At 41.6% G+C, this 13,525-nt stretch overlaps 1 protein-coding gene across 1 annotated transcript; it reads left to right on the forward strand.

Annotated features, from left to right (window-relative positions):
- The first annotated feature begins 4,788 nt into the window (after nucleotides 1-4,788).
- Nucleotides 4,789-13,175, forward strand: si:ch73-62b13.1 (Carbohydrate sulfotransferase 1-like). Its single transcript, XM_014016576.1, has 3 exons — nucleotides 4,789-4,954; nucleotides 8,630-8,801; nucleotides 9,422-13,175. Exons 1-3 carry the CDS (start codon nucleotides 4,859-4,861, stop codon nucleotides 10,540-10,542), a joined length of 1,389 nt encoding a protein of 462 aa, XP_013872030.1. The 5' UTR covers nucleotides 4,789-4,858; the 3' UTR covers nucleotides 10,543-13,175.
- The last annotated feature ends 350 nt before the right edge of the window (nucleotides 13,176-13,525 follow it).

The following is a 13,525-nucleotide window of genomic DNA, read 5'->3' on the forward strand; positions in this document are numbered from 1 at the left end:
AGGCTGATGGATGGATGGATGGATGGATGGATGGATGGATGGATGGATGGATGGATGGATGGATGGATGGATGGATGGATGGATGGATGGATGGATGGTGTAGTTTTATTCCTTCAGTATTATTTTAAACTCTTGTGAAATAAAGCCTGAATGAGCTGAGGCAGAGTGTGACCTGACTCCTTACAGAAACAGTTCAGACTGTTTTTTCCTTCAATGATTCACTGAGTTTTTCCAGTTTCAGACTTGGATGTTACCACTGCAAGGTCTGAAAGAAGCAGAGGCAGCGTGCTCATGCACCCTGTGTTGGTTTGCTGAATTCAATTTAGCCGTCTGTGCTGCCACACAAGTGGGTAAAATGAGATTTCTTTCACCTGCTTACTTCACAAAGTGTGAAAAAAGGCCTGAGAAAAGGGGCTGTTGTTTCAGAGCTCTGAAATTAGATGAATTGTACGGATTCAGTAGCTTTCTTTCTTCCATTGGCAAACTTTGTAAGAGCCCTAGTCCCCTGTGACAGGCTGACTAACAAGATATTTTAACCGGAGAGGAAAGTGCACCAACAGCGCAGCATTCTTATCCTCTATTATGACGACTGCAGCCGAGTTAAAATTAGATATGGACGTGGAACACAGGGGTACGGAGAAGAAAGAATGTACGTAGATTGATGAAATATTTGTTCAGAGGAAAGAAAGACACTTTGACTCTTTAATGCAAGCGTATCTGAGACTTTACATCTGCGAGTCAGGAACAAGTGTGGGCACAGCTAAACGGAGATGGTACACAGAGGAGTCAGTGTTCGCACACATAAAAATTCAACTTTTTTTTCCTTCAAATCTAACCAAGACGCACGGTGTGGGGGCGTTTGGCTGCTCAGATTCAGGGAGTTTGTGCTGTAGGCAGGGGGAGGGATTGCAAACAGGGGAGGAGGATGCTTTTGTATCACTCACTGGGTGTTTTTGGCAGCTTGTCGTCCTTTGTGATTGGTAATGTGCCTCAACCTCGGAGCGCCAGGAAAAGCTTGCTCTTTACCTGCGTGGGTAGATTTCCATCTTCTCCACTTGACATTTCTGAGATAATTTTTGCCTTCCATTATTTTAGTCCTTTCTGATATGAAAAAAAAAGGGAAACAACTTCCAGAAACGTTGTTTCGGAGGGTCTGTCACAGACGGGATTTATGGGAAACAGACGCGCTGCTGCTGCTGCAGAAGCAGCTACATTATTTCACCAATCTCCCTGTGAATCTGTGTAAAGACACTGTTTTGTCAGCGTGACTCTGCCTCAGCGGGAGATAAATCTGAGAGACTGCAAACAGAATCCACCCACATTTTCAGGAGTAATGGAGCTGTCACTGGCTAAATCTGACCCCACAGTAACCCCCCAGGGGGGCAATGATACGGAGTCCATCCCTCCACAGGAAGGAGGGGGGTGTCTGTAGCAGAGAGAAGGGGGGCACGCCTGATGATAACAGTCATCTTCAGTGAGTGAGGGAAAATAGAGGTCATTGTGTCACCGTAAGCCCATTGGGGGACAGTTTTTGTGCATGTGTGTTTGTCTGTGCGTGTAAAGATGCACAGAGAGTGACTGGGATGCAGGAGTGATTGTTGATGCTTGGATGGAAGCTGATGAAGCCGCTTCAAGACGATAGAAGAAACATTACAGCATCTCCTGCAAACCAGTTGAACCAACCCGCTGCAAAGTAATGAAGACCAAACAAAAATAAAATAAAATAATCATAAAGTAACAAAAATACCTGCAGAATATGTTCCACATATTGATAGCTTATGTGTCCTAAAATAGGATGGGACTGAAAACCGGTCAAACACTGAGTTTAGGGGAAAATGTGTGTTTAAGTTTGGAGCTCCACTGCCACACTGAGTGCATACTCGCATTTCAGATATCATTATCTCTGGGAAATGATTATCCCTTACCAGAATATCATACATGCAACTGTTCTTTAGCAGTTCCACAGCCAATTTGGTGCCCTATAGGCAAGATTCCAGGTGACATCCCCTGTGCAGTTTTTTTAAATCTCACTATCAGTTTACATACATTCACCTACCAAATTACATCATTTTGTCTTTGATATTTTTTATCTTTAGAAACCAGGTTGTCCATTTCACATAGTTAATATGATTCATTTGAAACAGAATACCAGACTTTTACCTCATACCTGCCAACGTCTGCTGACAACAATGAGAAACACCTGCTCATGTTGACGAGCAGCTGTGGAGTGAAGCAGTTCTAGGGGGGAGGGGGGGTCCAGGGGTAAACTTCTCTGGAAATTTTTTGTGAATGATCTACTCAAAACTATGCATTTTCCAGCCCTTTGTAGAGCATTGTACTATTTTTTTAGGAATATTAAAACATAAAATCAGTATTTTATAATCCTGAAAATCATCTTATGATCGGGCTGGGGTGGTTTGAACCCCAGATGCAGGACTGAAGGAGTTAGGTTGCAAAATGGGCTTTATTTACAAAAACAAGTGTTTTTCCCTCTTTTTCTATTTTCTCTTTACTTAAAAAATCACTGATGATGAATAAATTAAGAAACGAATATTAAGTTCTTTTTTCTGCTGAAGTGATTTAAAAAAAGTGCTGACGTGGCAACAAGACATAAAATCAAAGATTCCAGACTTGCCATGAGACAACATCAACAGACAACAAAGATTTGAAACAGACTGAAGACAGAGAACAGAATATAAAGGAGAACTAACGAGCAGAAACAAGAAACACCTGGGAGAGAAACATAAGGAACAGGTGAGAGTGGGCGGGGCTGAAGCAACGACAGGCAGGAGGAGGTAAACAAACAAAGAAAGACAAGACAGAAAACCAGACTAGAATGAAAATAACCCAGACAAACCATAACATAACCTGAACTTTATCTGAGATAACTAAAACTTCCATTATCCTTGTTTTGTTTTCCTTTATTCACACACCGAGCACCAGTATTCAGTCTTGACTTCATTGTGATACTTTTCTCTTGAAATATCCTCTGCACCATATAACACCTCATGTAACAAAGCAGGCTGAGAAACCCATAAACCTGTGATTATTCTACAGAGTATATCAACTTTACTCTGATAAAAAAACAATAAAACATATTTTTATCCTCCATTCGTGGCACCCGCTCTGTGGATGGTCCCTAGCATTACTATATGCCACAGGCCAGCTTGTTCTTTATTACTTTAAACAAAAACAACAAAAAAGAGTATTTCAGTTTATTTTTACTTATCAGAGATATACATTTATGTGCACCTATTTGGATTGTACTAAAATATATACTAAAAGTGTACTTGGTAAATAAAATTACACTTGGGGAAATACTTTGCTACATACTTCATGACATGTACATGATGTATAGGCCACTTCTGGACGGGTTCTTCTCTAATGAAACGTTTCGTCTCTCCTCCAAGAGACTTCTTCAGTCTGAGAGTTTCAGGCAAAATTCAGGCTTTTAAGCCCTGCCTCCATGTGACTGATACTCACATCACATGGCTATCGTTGACACCTAATTAACACTTATTGTTAACAGGGGGTGGAGTGATACTGGCAATAGCAGCGCTGTAGGAGGGGGACAACTGAAAACGGAGGCCTCCACCTCTGTTTAATGATGGACGGTCTTTCTTCACAAAAAATGGCTTCTTTTACTCCTCTCTCAAACCAACGTTCCTCTCTATCAAGAATGAGAACATCCTCATCTCTGAAAGAGTGACCGCTGGCCTGTAAATGAGTGAAAACTGCAGAGTTCTGGCCATTAGATGTAGCTCGTCTGTGTTGGGACATTCTTTTGAACAGTGGCTGCTTTGTTTCCCCGATGTATAACTGGTCACAGTCCTCCTGGCACTTAACAGCATATACAAAATTGCTCTTTTTGTGCCGGATCTTTCCGTATGTTGCGGGTGTTTCGGAGAAACTGAGACGTTTATTTTCTAAACATGATGTCCCAGTGGCTTTCAAACCCCAAAACACATTACGGCAAAGGCTGGTTCACCCCAAAGATCCGGTTCCCTGGCACAAACAGAGCAATGTTGTATATGCTGTTAAGTGCCAGGAGGACTGCGACCAGTTATACATCGGGGAAACAAAGCAGCCACTGTTCAACAGAATGTCCCAACACAGACGAGCTACATCTAATGGCCAGAACTCTGCAGTTTTCACTCAKTTACAGGCCAGCGGTCACTCTTTCAGAGATGAGGATGTTCTCATTCTTGATAGAGAGGAACATTGGTTTCCATCATTAAACAGAGGTGGAGGCCTCCGTTTTCAGTTGTCCCCCTCCTACAGCGCAGCTATTGCCAGTATCATTCCACCCCCTGTTAACAATAGGTGTTAATTAGGTGTCAACGATAGCCATGTGATGTGAGTATCAGTCACATGGAGGCAGGGCTTAAAAGCCTGAATTTTGCCTGAAACTCTCAGACTGAAGAAGTCTCTTGGAGGAGAGACGAAACATTTCATTAGAGAAGAACCCGTCCAGAAGACTTGTACAATTTTTTTCTTTTTGATTTTTTTACCTGGACTACTGAGATGCATCAGGACATATGGGCCACTTCTTTTTTGGTAAGGAAGAGTAAACTATTGTGGTTGTTCAGGAGAACATTGTTTCTGTTGACACTTTGCGCTGTGGATTGCTTCCTCTTCCTCTCCTTTGGACGCAAGACGTAATGAAACGTGCCTCAAAGCATCAAAGCGTAACGCACGAGAATCTTGCACCCAATCTGTTGCCTCGGCTCCTGTTTGGTTTCTGGAGGGGTGTGTGTGTGTGTTGGGGGGGGGGGGGGGGTTGCTTCCTCTCCCAGCCTCTCCATCCGTGGCGCGTCTCCACTTTGGCTCTGGACACCGGTGGAAGCGCTCCTCACACATGCGCGCTCGCTCGCGCGCACACACGCTTTGTGCAAATGCAGCCATCAAGACTGGACTGACCGGAGAAAACATCACATCTAAAAAGGCGGGGATGGTAAGATTGATTACATTTTATTATTATTGTTATTATTATTATGTTTTTTTAAGGACCGCTTACGCACGGAGCCGCTCGACTTCACTCCGCGCGGATGAAAGAAGGAATTTAGAGGAAAACGTTTTGTTCGTGCAGAGCATAAAAGTGTGTGCTGCTTTATAAGTGTTTCAGTCTTAGTTTATGTGCAAAATTCTTTAGAATAAACTTATTTTACATCAAAAAAGCAACTATTTTATATATTTTTAGGGTTTTAACTCCTATATAATGAGATGCAATATTTGATTTACTAATTACTCAACATTAGGCTGCTTTAAAATTAGTTAGATAATTAAAAATATCAATAGAGTAAGAAAATAGTGTTAAGACTTTTTTTCAAGATTTTATTTGATTAATGGTGTGATTATATGCCATAATGTTTTTCTGTGTGCTTTTATTCATGCTGCAGCAACAAAACGTCAGTAAAAGTTGAAAATATTTCTGGTTCATTTTTCTCCTTTCGCTCAAACCAAACCAGCTGCTCTCCACGTTTGTCTGTTTTCAAACAGCGAGAACATCCAGCAGCTACCCCAGATAAGAAAAAGAAACCACAGACAAGATAAAATGACCTTTTGCTTCCTCAGTCCTTTTTTTTCCAGTGGCGACAAGATTCATCTTCTCTAGGAGGTCTTCTGTGCGACCAGGGGGTCACATGCATCTTGTGGCTCTGCTCAGGCTTTGTGAAGGAGGTGATGCTGGTTAAAACTAAAGGGAAAAAGCAGGGGGGGGGGGGGTATTGATGGATGGAGAGCGGAGCGAGAAAGACCAGCCATTGGTTTTTGCAACTCCTCCCCGGTGTTGCCACTGTTGCTCGCTCCTCTGTGTTTCCCAGGATTGATCACAAGCCTTCGCCAATAAACAGCCTCACTCTGAAGACGTGTGAACTCTCCGAGGTGCCTTAATAGAAAAATCATTGGCGCTGTCCCCATCCCTCAATAACTCGCCTCCCCAAGTCCCTCAGTCCCACCCTCATCACTAACTTCTAACCTCATTTGTTGCTTTTATTTTCCACAGAGGCAATTACCTTGCTCGCATCGACACTCTTTGCTGCTGGCTGTGTTATCTCAGCTGCGCCAGTGAATGCGCCCACTGAATTTACAACTCAAACCTGCTGGTGGAGCGGGCGCCACACAGCGTAATCTTTACTTGATCCTGTCCCCGAGGCTCTCATCCCTTGTAAGAGCTGTTATTTTATGAGGGAGGCAAATAAAAAAAAGGGGGGGGGGGGAGAAAAAAATTGGCTGAGACCATCTGAAGCTGCAGTCTCCTCCCAGCTGTTGACAGAGTGTCTATTATTTCTGATGCTGGAAGAGCTATAAGACAGGGAGGCAGGAGGACTTGCAAATCAAATTGCTTGAATCTATTGAAGCATCCGTCTTCGTTCTCCAGAGGGCAGCGGGGTGAAGAGCGGAGAGGCTCTGAGCCCTGATCATGACTGGAAAGGAAAACAAAAATCTGCCACTGAGGAATTGTCTGATACGCTTTGGTAAGCTAGCTGTGTAGAGYGGCAGAAGGATGGCAGGACTATTAAAATATCTTTTAAAGTTTCCTTCATGTTTGTACTTTCTGCACATTCGTGTTTTTCCTCTTTTGTTTTGTTTTCATCACAAATGATATTCCTGTTTCAGTCTTAAACCAGTATAAGAAACTTTTTCCCCCCACTTGATGAGTCCATGCTCATTTTTTTTAGCTGTACTCAAACAGAATGGCTCATGATGTCAGCTTGATTCCCTTCTCTCTTCCTCCCACCCCACTTCACTCACGGGGTAAACGTCTTTCGTTTGGCGCTGTTTGTGATTAATGGAACATCAAAAGCTCAGTGTGATACGTTCCCGAGGATATGAGTCTGCCAGGGACACATAAACATCATTAATGAAGAAGAGGCAGATTGGAGATAGACAGAAAGAGGGTGAGGGAGCAAACAGGAAGGGGGTGAATTTATATTTTTTGTCAGCTATGTGATATATAAACTCACCTGTGGTTGTGATGATGATTGGCTCTGCAGAGCCAGTTTGAGGTATGGACAGTTTGCACCCAGAGAGCTCTGCCTGCATCACTTTAATGTCTATGAATGAATAAATAAATGGCAGCACCACTTTTTTTTTCTTCCTAACTCCATCTGGGAAATTCACATCTCCCTTTGCTCTTTCAAGCCCAGTGGCAAAGAACTCAGAAGCACCACAAAAGAAACATCTCCACTCAAGACAGCTATATTTATCTGAGTATGTAGCTCTCTACTGGGCTTAGAGGCTTAATTACCCAGAAGTGGGGGAAGAGAAGATGAAATGTAATTATGCAACAGGGCAGAGCATCCCGAGTAGTGGTGCCGTGTTTGATAGGAGCATCGCTGCTATTTTCACAGAAAGGTCTGACCTTTGCTTCAGTCGTTTCAGTAAAAGGCCAAAAAAAAGTGCTCTTCAGGAAACAAATTCTGAACTTTTTCACTCGTAATATTTAAGCTACTTATGTCAGAAAGGATAAAAAATGGCTCTCTGGTTTTTCCTCTTGTAGATAAAACATTTCTTAAGGCGCTCTTTTTTTTTAATGTGTAGGCCTATTTGAGACGTTGTTTAACATTCGGTGGAATCTTCTGAAACTTAAATTACCACTCAGCTTACAGCGTTAGGAAGTTTTGCCCATGTGTATTTCTGCAGCCCGCTAATGCTTATAGACTGTTTCATATTTAATGCAACGATTTTCTCCTCTCATTAAAACATGGAGGAAAAAAGCTGCACGGCTGCTGAAATGTGCTGAAGAAGCTAAACTGTTAAAGTTGTTAAAAGTGGGGGAAAAAACTGAACGTTAGCTAAAGGAGAAAAATGTTTGCCAAAATGCTAAATAAAGCAAAAGATGCTAACTAAATGGAGCAAAATACAAGCTAAAAGTTCAAAGTACCAAAATGCTAGCTCACAGCATTAAAATGTTAGCTAGAAGCTAAAAGCAGCAAAATATTAGTTATGAGTTAAGTAACAAAAGCCTAACTTAAGGCTAAAATTGCACAATGCTAACTTAAAAATTAAAGTATTTGATGGCAACCTAAAAGCTAAAAACAGCAACTTTAGGCCTACCTAAACAGATTCAAGCTAAAAGTAACAAAAGAGTAAATTATGTCTAAAAGCAAAATGTTAACTTCAAATTAAAGACAYCAAAAGGCTTTCTAGAAGCTAAAAGAAGAACAGTAAGAAAACAAAAAACAGATGCTGAATCAGATTTCACAGAAAACAAGGTTTTAGAAGGAATTCAAGATATTTCAGAAAATGATTATAAAAATATTTAGAAATTTACAATTAACTAAAAATAAAAGTTCATAGAACCCGTCCCGAATGAGCTGAATATTTTGATATAAGAAAGGCTAAAATAGCACAAATTACTCAGACTGGAAAATAAAACGTGCAAAAAATAAAACAAAGTGAGGGAGTTGGTGTGAATGCTTGATCGGCATTTACATAATTATGTGTTTGAGTGTGCATTCTGGACTTGCAGGAACAACCTTCTGATGTCTCTTGAACAGTAAAAGACCATCGGTAAAATCCTGCAGGCTAAATGTGTGGAAGCTACACATGCATGAAACTTTAAGAAAAAAAAATCGATCAAAATGAAATCTCATTTAGTGTCTCTGTGCCTTCCCGGTGGCCTCAGCGTGAAGGATGTAGAGCCAGAGGTGGGGGCAGGATGGAGTGCTCCTGGAAGACGGTTCTGCTGCTGGTGTGTGCGTCTCTGGGGGTCCAGTACACGGCCATCCGAACACTGAGGGACTCGCTGTCCGGACCCTGCCRGGGGGCCTACAGGTGCCGGAGCAGACACCACGGAGGTACAAGCTTGTAACAAATGAAAATGTTAAACGTGTATCTCTTTCATGACAGAAAGCACTGAAATCATCACTGTTCCTCATGCTAAAAGTTAAAGTGAGGAAGCTGAGTGTTAAATAAGGGAATTCCCTCTAAGTGGCTTGGATAGAAGAGAAATATGCGTGATTTGTTTGGCAATTATCCTCCAATTTATCTACTTTAATACCCTCTCACAGCACAGATGTAACTTGCCAGAGATGAGCTCCTGTGTACCAAAAAAAAAAAAAAAAACCATCCCCTCTGCAATCAACTCTTCATCAGCAGTAATTACACATTAGCTATTTGCTCTATATTTAGAGATCCGCCATTTCATAAACCCCCTCTGAAATCACTGGCAGACAAGCAGCTTATCATGCATATTTACCCTCTGAATTATTTAGGCTTTATTGGCTTTATTCAGTCGTTTTCCTGGGTTATATATTACTGTAGTTCACTTTTATGAGCTGGAGTTATTCTTCTGAAATGAGAGAAATAGATTTTATTTTCCTTCARAGCTTGAAATAATCATAACCCTGCGTAGTGGAACGGGTTATTTGAGGCTGTAGGATGAAATGCGTAATCGTGAACCGTTTCTTTTCTTTAGATTCCAGATGGACGACTTTGTGTGACGACAGCTGGATGTCCATGGAGTTTCCTCAGAGGCACATCCTGCTGTTCGCCACGACGCGCAGCGGCTCCTCCTTCACCGGGCAGCTCCTCAACCAGCATCCCGGGATCTTCTACGTGTTCGAGCCCCTCTACCATGTCCAGCAGGCCTTCACCAACTCCAGCAGCAGGCTGCGGCGCACCTTGGACCGCCGGGCCCTGCTGGGAGCGTACAGGGACCTCCTCCTGAACCTCTACACCTGCGAGCTGCGCTTCATGGAGAACTACATCCGCCCAGAGCCTCAGGACCACGTCACGAGCGCTCTGTTCAGGCGCAGCTCCAGCCACGCCCTCTGCTCCCCGCCCGTGTGTSCAGACGGGGCGGACGCCGTCGAGCCGCCCGACGAAAGCTGGTGTCYGAAAAAGTGCGGGGCTTTGAATCTCACTTTGGCCTCCGTGTCGTGTCTGTCCAGAGGACACGTAGCCATAAAGACCGTGCGGATCCCTGAGGTGGGGGACCTGCGCACTCTGACCGAAGACCCTCGCCTGGACCTGAAGATCATCCACCTGGTCAGAGACCCCAGAGCCATCCTGGCTTCACGCATAACGGCCTTTTCTGAACAGTTTCGCGCCTGGAAGATATGGAACGTGACGGGACGGCAGCCCCGGTACGTGGACCTGTCGCAGATCACCAGCACCTGCAAGGACATGGCGGCCTCGGTCGAGACCGSCCTGCAGAGACCGGCGTGGCTGAGGGGGCGCTACCTGCTGGTGCGGTACGAGGACTTGGCCCTCAGCCCGGAGACCCGAGCGACGCAGATCTACAGGTTCGTCGGGCTGGAGATGGAGGACAGGGTGAGGGCGTGGATCGCGAAGAACACCAACAGTAACGTGTCGAACCCGTCCGAGTGGAATTACAAATACTCCACCAGCAGAGACTCCAGAGTCACGGCAGAAAGCTGGAGGCTTCGGCTGAGCTTTGACATCGTGAGAACGATTCAAAACCTTTGCAACGACACTCTGGCTCTGCTGGGATACAGGCAGGTTCAGTCTGCCGCTGAACTCAGAAACGTGTCACACAGTTTGGTGGAAAGCAGGACTTTTCTGCCCGTCACGTGATTTTAGTTTCTGTTTTTTAYGCCTCGATTTATGCTGAAGTTTCAGTCTGTCGAGATGCCGGTAAAATGAATGTGTCTTATATGAACTTTGACTGAAGTTAATAAAGAGGATCAGTGTTAAAAGTGCCAGAACACACATCAGAATAATTTAAGTAACCTCATTGAAACAACAGCTGCACTTTGACTTATTTAATACAAAAATAAACTGGGTTCTTGTACCAACACTTCTTTTATTTTATCCTTAAATTATTGTCTGATACTCCCTTTTCAAAATCAAAACATAACTTTTTTATTTTATTTATTAGAAATTAGGTACGTMTGGAAGGATCTAAAAATCAGAGATGTAGAAACTAAACTCTCATTTTCTTCTGGGTGTAAAAGTTTCCTGATTCCTGCTGCTCTAAAAGAGGGTTTCTTGCACATTCTTGTTTCATTAATGCCTTAGAAAATAAACACTGAGCACAGAAAAGAAGATAGCCCTAGTTGCTTTTTCAAAATGTAAGATGATGATTTGGAAACTGCGTTTTTGTGTGGGATAGGTTTTATTTAACCTTTAACGCCTTCCATATAGGGGATTATAACATTTTGAAATTATTCTCTTTATGTGTTGATGCAAAAAAATGTTGAATTGCTAAAAAAACATAAATCTTTAATGCTGTATGTCAGATTAATGCTGCATTAATTTGTACACTGAGTTTTAAGTTTATAAAACTCAACTGGAACTCCATCCAAATTTGGATTTCTGACTCACAAAGTCAATTTATTGTGTCTGACTCGAGTATGAAAAAGTTGTGAAAGCTGCTGTTATAAATCTTTTGTTTACATTTTTTACTGTACTTTTTCATTATTAAACATGYTGTTGCAATATCCGAATGCAGATAATGCAGAGAAACCGCGTGTTATCGGCCTAYAGTCTGCTTTATCCCGAAGCACAACTGTTAACAAACCGTACTGGTTTTCTGAGTTGCAACTGGAACTCTGTAAAGTCRGGTCTGACCTCATTCCCAGATATGAAGTTAAAAGGAAGTGCAGCTTCAGGCCCCGTCCACACTACTCTGGAGATTATTCATCTTTGAAATGTTTGCACCTCCTTTTACACACAAACCGAGCTCTTTGCTTTTCAGTAAATTATGCTAACGCTCACGAAACTGTTCTCACAAACACGTATGAAACTCTTTTTACTGGTTTTTCCTGCTTCTGTCTCTTCATCCCAGTCCTGTGCTGAATAACTCAGAAAACTGTGAAGGTGTGAGAGAATTATTTTCAGCCAAACTGAGTGTTTCTCTGTTTTGATATGTTAATGTTCTCACTACATAGTGGTGTGGGTATTTCAGCATTTTTTCTTAGGGATGGAGAAATAATTCTAATAAAAAGGGAAAATATTGTAATAAATGCTTGAAACAGTTTATCCATGTCAATTATGGAGACAAACGGTTCATTTTTTATCATTATTTTATTTTCAGATGACATTCTCATTCTGGCGTTATCTGGAGCTGTTTATAAGGGGTGTTGTGTAAAAATGCAGATTTCATTCTCTTTGGATTTCCTGTGAATATTTCCCACCTTGAATCTCTGGAAGACGAGCAGCTGAGTCAGGGTGCAAAAACAGCAGCATTGCGTTTTGCATTGCTTCATTTTCTGTCCTGATGGCTGCTTTGTTGTTTTCTGATTGATAAGTTTGATTAGTTCAGCTACATGTTTCAACGTTAGCACGAGAAGCCTTCATTTGTTCTGACGTGTAGGAAAACAAAGTGATTTCTGCTTTATCCTGTTGACTGAAAAAAAAAACTTTTACATTTCCAGTAAGACAGAAAATCTCCCACTATCAGCTTCTGTTCTGTGCTGTGGCTCCAGTACACGTTCACACATTCTTCCAACATTTCCCAATTCAAAAAAGTGAGACCAAAATTTTTTTTAACCATCTCAAAAAATGTGACTGATTTTGCACAAAAACAGCATTCATGACATCGACAAATAAGAATTAATGAAGACATTTTTAGTTTCTTTACCGTAAATATTTCAAACTGACAACACATCATGGTGCAAAGCTCTCAGCTCGTGATTTCAGAGGCCTTTTGATTTTATTTTATTTTATTTTATTTTATTTTATTTTATTTTATTTTATTTTATTTTATTGTTTAAAGCTGCTGTTTGGGTTGGTGCTGATTAGAAGTTCTGGTTTTGTTGCGCCAACCTGGAAACCTTCCTGGAGTTCGGGACCTCTCGCAGGTCTCACAACAGAGTGAGCTCCAGTGAGTTGTTGATTTTTCTTTCTTTTATTATTATTAAAATTGTTTAGCTTTTATATGGTTATTTGCAGAAGGACAGAAATACGTTTGATGATAATAAAGCAAATAAGAATTCTTGCAAAGACGAATGATTAATTTAAGCCAAATTATTGGATTTAATGCTGAACTGTTTCCAGTGAAACTCCTAAAATGGCACATGGTGAAACGTTCGACACTGCTCAACAACTCCAAGATGTTATTTATTTATTTATTTATTTATTTATTTAAATAAAACTTGGGTCCTTATTGTAAAAAAAAAGTGTTGCAGCTTCAATGTTACATGGTGGACATGTTTAATCATCTTTTTAAAGACCTTTTAAAATAAACTATCTACATGTGAAAATGACTTGTTTGATGTGTTTAATTTACTTGTAGCACCAAACTGGGCGTGTATTTATACTCCATGACTGAAGAAAAAGAGGAAAAGTCAGACTTTTTTTGTTCAAATTGTCCTCTTGCTTCGTCCCTCTGATGAATCTTGGGTAACTTCTGTTTTTGATGCAAGAAAACATTAATTTATCTTTGAAGCTCACAGGGATGATATCAGTATCAGTCAGCCTCTGTCTGCTGCGCCGTACGGTCAGAGATTAGACAGCTATAAGTTCTGTGTGTACTTTGTGTCCAAACAGAAAAAAAGGATGTGTGCCGTTTCCAAGCACCAGACTATTTTTTTTAACGCGGAGCTGCTGTCTCGAG

This window comes from Austrofundulus limnaeus, unplaced genomic scaffold (assembly GCF_001266775.1).
Source record: "Austrofundulus limnaeus strain Quisiro unplaced genomic scaffold, Austrofundulus_limnaeus-1.0 Scaffold147, whole genome shotgun sequence".
Lineage (NCBI taxonomy): Eukaryota > Metazoa > Chordata > Actinopteri > Cyprinodontiformes > Rivulidae > Austrofundulus > Austrofundulus limnaeus.